The sequence below is a fragment of the Mizuhopecten yessoensis genome, unplaced genomic scaffold (genome assembly GCF_002113885.1).
Source record: "Mizuhopecten yessoensis strain PY_sf001 unplaced genomic scaffold, ASM211388v2 scaffold8421, whole genome shotgun sequence".
NCBI classification, from domain to species: Eukaryota; Metazoa; Mollusca; class Bivalvia; order Pectinida; family Pectinidae; genus Mizuhopecten; species Mizuhopecten yessoensis.
The window spans coordinates 242944-250367 of NW_018407539.1; the positions used below are offsets into that span (position 1 = coordinate 242944).

The 7424-nt window shown below is 44.3% G+C and overlaps 1 protein-coding gene across 1 annotated transcript; it reads right to left on the bottom strand.

Moving 5' to 3' along the window:
• Positions 1–5180: 5180 nt before the first annotated feature.
• Positions 5181–7159, bottom strand: LOC110455916 (transcription factor SPT20 homolog). The gene is made up of 2 exons (XM_021506350.1): positions 6926–7159; positions 5181–6773 (listed from the first exon to the last, which is right to left on the bottom strand). Exons 1-2 carry the CDS (start codon positions 7157–7159, stop codon positions 5181–5183), a joined length of 1827 nt encoding a protein of 608 aa, XP_021362025.1.
• Between the last annotated feature and the right edge of the window lie 265 nt (positions 7160–7424).

Genomic DNA, 7424 nt, shown 5'->3' on the forward strand with positions numbered 1-7424 from the left:
GGATTCCGTCCTTAAATAGATCGTAGGCGACGATACAATTGCGCTGACAGCTTGAGTACCTCAATACATCGAGGTGAAACCTTAAGGAGATGACCCCTACTTTCTCGTTAACCCGTCGGATGTAGGAATTTAAGAAGTCTATCCGACCAACCAATACAGCTCAGGGGTTTTATGTCCCTTGCATCTGTTCCATATCCCTATACTATAAGGGGGAATCTCCAGGAATGTTAGTTTGACAGTTGGAAAATTCTGTAAAAAACAACAATGGAGTCTATACTGCTCCTGACATAACCCTCACACTCTAAGTCTGAGGTATGTGCTAGGTTAATGTACCTTCCTACCTTGGTGGTAAGATCGCAGATTCCTAACCAAACATATTAGACAATATTTTTTATGTCTGCGAACTCGCTCAGGTAAATAACATTGGAGCCAATGCAGTACCTGACCAAAAGTACCCCCTGCCCTACACTGAAATTCCAGATTATAACCCAAATTTTTGATGATATCTACATTTCTTTTCAACAAATAGCCTTTACTACTGGTCACAAGAATGGGATATTTATTCAGAAAATGGGGTGGGGTAACAGGCTTTTCTCTATATTTGGCTAACTTACTTACACTCATTTAGAAATATTCATGATTAAACACATGTGTACTAGGTTCTGAAAGAGCAAATGCTTTGAACTTACCTTGCATCCATGTGCTTGGGAGACACTCAGGAAGGGATACGGGATACGGGAAGGTTTTGCTAATCATGGTAATTATGGTGATGGTGATGATTATGACAACGATGATGATGATGAATGCAGAAACGAGGATTGATCAAAAATTACGAATAAATATTAAACAATAAACATATATACGTACTAAATGCTGAAGCTGCTCAAAAAATATTATTTTTTTACAAATAAATTCAAATTTTCAACACATTAGAAATGATCTTTTGGCAGTGTCCAAACTGGTTTCGGCATAATTTCCACACTTAGACGAAATCACATATGATCGAGTTCTAATCAGGTCAGTCGACTGGCGTTCACGCCTGTGTCCACCATCTAAACCGTCCTCTTTTCCTCCTTAAGCACCCTTGTTACATTGGCGCCCACGTAGGGACCCGGGAAAAACACTCGGCCTTGCTCCACAAGCATCGCTGTTACCCCTGGAAAAACTCGAGGACGAGTTCTTTCCTGGAAGGGGAGTATGTAACCCTGATAAATCCTAGCCGCAATATATCGCTCGGCTATAGAGAACTTCTCTTTAGCTCGATCGGTTGAGCGTAAGACTAGTAAGCCAGAGGTCCCGGGTTCGATCCCTAGCAGAGGCAGTGATTTATACTTAATTAATCATGCGCTCTGTTAGATACAACATACAGGAGACTTTATTTAACGTCACATATATCGAACAAAGAAACATTAGCGCTGTAGCGCTATTTTTGCGACAAACATGATAAAAAGCAAACAGATAACAACTCATGCTATATACACTATCAGCGTGTAACACATACAATAATATAGCAGCATATATTCATACCATTATCCTCGAACCATTTGATTAAAATATTACTCTCCCCTTCTAGTGTATTCTTTAATTGAACAGGGTAAGAGTCAATATGCGACAGTGTATTATCATCAACATAAGTATAAAGGATACCCTTGCGCACATAATAAAAGATGTCATTTATAAAAATATCAAAAATTACATTCAGAATATGGATATATCCATGATGTGATACTAAGATATATGCTGCATAAGGCTGTTTGACAATGCGTGCAATTGTGCGAGCCTTCATTGGTGACACAGTCATTTTGTGATGAACATAAACCCGCTGTTTACTATGGTTATTAATGATCGAAAACACAAACCACTGGAAACGGAGGATGGGACAGATTCTACCAGTTAATGTCCATAGGTGGTGAGATGGTCCAGTTATCCGGACAAAAAGGTAGTGAAGCTACAGTCACAAGCACACATTCATTGCCTGTTGTTAACTCTACATGGACTGAGGTTTTATTAGCAGTTTGAAACTTCTTCCACAGACAGTAAATGGATGTTAGAATAAATGCTGTGGTGAGAAAAGACAATGTTATATAAGGCCAAGGCGTTTGTAACGAATTGTACATATGGTCAGTGATTGTACGGATTGTTGTTACTTCTGGAAGGGCTTTGTAACGGAAGCTTGGAACAGTAGGTGCTACTGTGAAGGCCGGGGCAGTATTTGTTTTTGTAAGAATTAGTGCTGCTGACAAGACCTTATATGTGCATTATGTCAAGACAGATACAAAAATGGCAATGCCTGATACAGCAGTTGCCACTAATGCAATAACCCCACTGGTATCTGGCCAATTGACATTTACAGTGGACAGTGTACCATCTAGCATCGACTCTGAAAGAGATTTAAATATAGTTTCTCCTTTTTTGGGCTTTTGCAACAATTTTCTTTAGATTGAGAAGATATTTCTTCATTTGTCAAAGTTTCCGAAAAAGAATGGTTGTAAATTTCTGCTTGTCATCTGATTCTGTATCATTGTAAACAAAAGGGACCTGCTGGGGTGTTGATGACGATGTGGATTGAACAACACTAACATCTGCGCTGGGAAGTACATCCTCAACGTCTTTTGTTGATCTTTCTGGATATGACCTTCTAGATAAAGCATCAGCTACTAGGTTTTTAGTTCCTGCTTTGTATAATATCTCGTAGTCATATCCTTGTAACAGTACTGACCAACGAGCAAGCCTGCCCGTGGATTCTGGTTTGATGTTTTTTAGCCATTTTAAGGCACTATGATCAGTGTATACTCTAAACTTATTGCTTGCTAAATATACATGATAGGTTTTGATGCCTTCTACAATAGCAAGACCCTCCCTTTCAAAAATGCTATATTTGCGCTCACAAGATGTGAGAGTTCTTCCACCGTATCCTTTCATTCGCTCTCTGTTGTTATTGTCAAACTGGCCAAGTATATAGCTTATAGCTTCGCCTGATGCATCAGTTGTTAGAATGAACATTTTAGAATGATCTGCATAGGCAAGAACAGGGGGTGACTTTAAGGTCTCTTTTAACAGGTCAAAAGCTTTCTGACACCCCGTTGTCCACTCAAATGTCTTTTCTTTCCTTAGAAGATCAGTGAGTGGGGGAATAATTTGGCTGTAATTCTTGATAAACTTTCTGTAGTAATTACATAACCCTAGAAAGAATCTCACCTGTTTCTGGTTAATGGGTGTTGGAAATGACCTGACTGCATCTGTTTTGGCGGTATCAACCTTGACCCCATCCTTGGAGATGACATGACCTAGATAATGAACTTAAAAGTACACTTGCTAGGTTTTAAGGTTAAACTTGATTGCCTAAGACGACAGAACACTTCATGTAAGTGTTTGATGTGTTCTTCAAATGTCCGAGAATACACAAGTATGTCATCAACATACACAAGGCATGTTCTCCAATTTAGACCTTTCAGCACCTTGGTCACAAGGGCTTGAAAACTAGCAGGGGCGTTAACTAGACCGGAAGGCATCCGCTTCCATTGACATACACCTGTAGGTGTAACAAAGGCAGATTTGTGAGCTGTCTCAGGATCCATTGGTATTTGCCAAAATCCTGAGGCTAGATCTAGAGTTGAGAAGTATTGTGCATTTGAGTTTCCTACCGTGTCAAACACATCATCAAGTCTGGGTAAGGGGAATGACTGTCGTGTTGTAACGGCGTTGATTTTTCTGTAATCCACCACAAAGCGAAGCTGACCGTTTTTCTTTTTAACCATCACTACAGGACTCTGCCAGGGTGAAGTGGATTCTGAAATGATGTCAGAATCCAACATTTCCTTATTTGGCGGTCTGTTTCTGCCTTAACCTCTGGACTCTTTCTATAGAATCTTTGCCTTAATGGCATAGCCGCACCTGTTTCTATGCGATGTGAATATTGGTTAGTTTTACCTAACTCTGAGAGGTCTGTGGCAAATACATCCCTACTGTTGTTAAGGAAAGCTTGCAAAAGATTTTGCTTTGCTTCAGGAAGTGATGAGTTTTCTAAATCAAAAGAAATGTCTGTCTTTCTCTCATTTACTTTTGCCTTGCCTACAGTGTTTTGGTGTTCAATAGGGGAATCAAGGGAGACAACTGAGACATCCTCAAATATGCAGGCTCTGGCTAACGTTTTGTTGACTTCTATCTGTATGCTGGAGTTTGTAGGATTCATTACTTGTATGATTGTTAGGTTGTCTTTGTTTAAATATGAAATAGACTTAGCTCCTACAAGACCAGATTATGGGAGTTGAGGTAATGGTTCTAGAATAACTGGAGTACCTGGCAGTAAGTCTGACACTTTGACCTCTACATTCTGAATGGTCAGGGATGGTATAGTGACTGTATTTGTGCTTTGTGCTACACTAACAACTGTGTCTACTGAGTATGTCGTGTTGGATGTTTTGTCATTCAGATACAGAGATTTTGTTGTTGTGTTTAGGATTGCACCATTTGACTCTAAAAAGTCGATACCAACTATCATTGTTTGATAAAACTTTTCAAAAATGTGAAATCTTTGATAATATACCATGTCGCTAAATGATATTGGTATTTGGATGGCACCAAGGCTGCACTGATGCTCACCACCAGCAACACGAACACATATAGGAGGATGATGTAATGCTGAAGTGTCAACAGAGAATCTTTTCAACATTTGGATTGATACGCAGCTGATAGTAGCTCCTGTATCAACTAGCGCTTTTACTGGGAAACTATTAACTTCAACACTGACAGTATTGTTTCCTATAGGGGTTATTAAACTAACACAATCTGTACAGCGAGGGGTGCAGGGTTTAAGAGCTTTACCAAGATTTTGGTTTGTTGGTAACCCATTCGGCGTCCCGGAATGGTAAGAAGTATGCTAACCCTAGCTGCAACAGAGGTGTTAGTAAATTGTGTTCGTTTGCTGTGGTGTCTATCCTCGTTGGGGATAGGCGCGTATCCCTAGTATTGGTTATTAGTTATGTTGGTGGGGTTGGGGGTGGTCTGAATTTTCGTTTTCCTACACACGTCTTCAGTATGCCGCCAATACTCACACAACCGACACTGATTATTATATGCACGGCACTTAAACCTATTCTGACAGGACTAACCACATCCTTGACATAGTTGTTGCTGCCTTTGCCCATTCTGCTGGTGTTGTTGGTTCTGTTGGTGGTTTTTTATACTGCCGCATATACTGCTGCTGTGGCTGATACTGCTGCTGATGTCGTGGTTGGTACTGCTGCTGTGGCTGATACTGCTGCTGTTGCCGTGGTTGGTACTGCTGCTGTGGCTGATACTGCTGCTGTTGTCACGTTGGTACTGCTGCTGCGGCTGATACTGCTGCTGTTGTTGGGGCTGGTACTGCTGCTGCGGCTGATACTGTTGCTGTTGCCGTGGTTGGTACTGCTGCTGTGGCTGATACTGCTGCTGTTGCCGTGGTTGGTACTGCTGCTGTGGCTGATACTGCTGCTGTTGTCACGTTGGTACTGCTGCTGCGGCTGATACTGCTGCTGTTGTTGGGGCTGGTACTGCTGCTGCGGCTGATACTGTTGCTGTTGCCGTGGTTGGTACTGCTGCTGTGGCTGATACTGCTGCTGTTGCCGTGGTTGGTACTGCTGCTGTGGCTGATACTGCTGCTGTTGCCGTGGTTGGTACTGCTGCTGTGGCTGATACTGCTGCTGTTGCCGTGGTTGGTACTGCTGCTGTGGCTGATACTGCTGCTGTTGCCGTGGTTGGTACTGCTGCTGTGGCTGATACTGCTGCTGTTGCCGTGGTTGGTACTGCTGCTGTGGCTGATACTGCTGCTGTTGCCGTGGTTGGTACTGCTGCTGTGGCTGATACTGCTGCTGTTGCCGTGGTTGGTACTGCTGCTGTGGCTGATACTGCTGCTGTTGCCGTGGTTGGTACTGCTGCTGTGGCTGATACTGCTGCTGTTGCCGTGGTTGGTACTGCTGCTGTGGCTGATACTGCTGCTGTTGCCGTGGTTGGTACTGCTGCTGTGGCTGATACTGCTGCTGTTGCCGTGGTTGGTACTGCTGCTGTGGCTGATACTGCTGCTGTTGCCGTGGTTGGTACTGCTGCTGTGGCTGATACTGCTGCTGTTGCCGTGGTTGGTACTGCTGCTGTGGCTGATACTGCTGCTGTTGCCGTGGTTGGTACTGCTGCTGTGGCTGATACTGCTGCTGTTGCCGTGGTTGGTACTGCTGCTGTGGCTGATACTGCTGCTGTTGCCGTGGTTGGTACTGCTGCTGTGGCTGATACTGCTGCTGTTGCCGTGGTTGGTACTGCTGCTGTGGCTGATACTGCTGCTGTTGCCGTGGTTGGTACTGCTGCTGTGGCTGATACTGCTGCTGTTGCCGTGGTTGGTACTGCTGCTGTGGCTGATACTGCTGCTGTTGCCGTGGTTGGTACTGCTGCTGTGGCTGATACTGCTGCTGTTGCCGTGGTTGGTACTGCTGCTGTGGCTGATACTGCTGCTGTTGCCGTGGTTGGTACTGCTGCTGTGGCTGATACTGCTGCTGTTGCCGTGGTTGGTACTGCTGCTGTGGCTGATACTGCTGCTGTTGCCGTGGTTGGTACTGCTGCTGTGGCTGATACTGCTGCTGTTGCCGTGGTTGGTACTGCTGCTGTGGCTGATACTGCTGCTGTTGCCGTGGTTGGTACTGCTGCTGTGGCTGATACTGCTGCTGTTGCCGTGGTTGGTACTGCTGCTGTGGCTGATACTGCTGCTGTTGCCGTGGTTGGTACTGCTGCTGTGGCTGATACTGCTGCTGTTGCCGTGGTTGGTACTGCTGCTATGGCTGATACTGCTGCTGTTGTCGTGGTTGGTACTGTTGCTGTGGCTGATACTGCTGCTGTTGTTGGGCTGGTACTGCTGCTGCGGCTCGTACTGCTGATGTGGCGTGGACTGTCTGTGCATGACAGAGTTGATCTCTGCCGACACCTCTGTTTTCAGGTTCTGTAGCTTTGTTGCTACATCTGAAACCATTTTTATGGGAGAGACCTCTGCCTCAGTTGTGCAGTCCAGTTCCGCCTTTCCTAGATCCATGGCATGGCGTAGGTCGATGAAGGTCATTGGTTCTTTGCCAATTACTTTGGATCTTAGACTTGGTAACAGTTTTTGCACAACTATTTGTACCTTGTATTTCTCGTTCATGCTGTGGCCCAGAGCTGTTTTCTCAGTAATTGTCTGCCGACTCCTCAGAACCTTGAATTTATGGACATAAACTTAATGTCCCGAGTCCTATTCTGGAACCGGTCTATGAAGGCTACCTTGAAGTTAAGATAGCTTGTTTTAATTGAGGGATCCAGACCTTCCAACCAAAGTGCTGCACTTCCCTCAAACTGGCATGCTATGGCAGCCAGAGTCATTTGGTCTGAAAGGGCATGGAATATCTTCCACGCCTCAAGGTTCCCCAGCC

Excerpts from the sequence above, each read along its gene's own strand:
- LOC110455916 (XM_021506350.1), bottom strand. The coding sequence starts at position 7,159 with ATGAACGAGAAATACAAGGTACAAATAGTTGTGCAAAAACTGTTACCA. Across the intron at positions 6,774-6,925 it reads TGTCGGCAGAGATCAACTCT|CAGCAGTATCAGCCACAGCA; the intron begins GTCATGCACAGA and ends CCACGGCAACAG.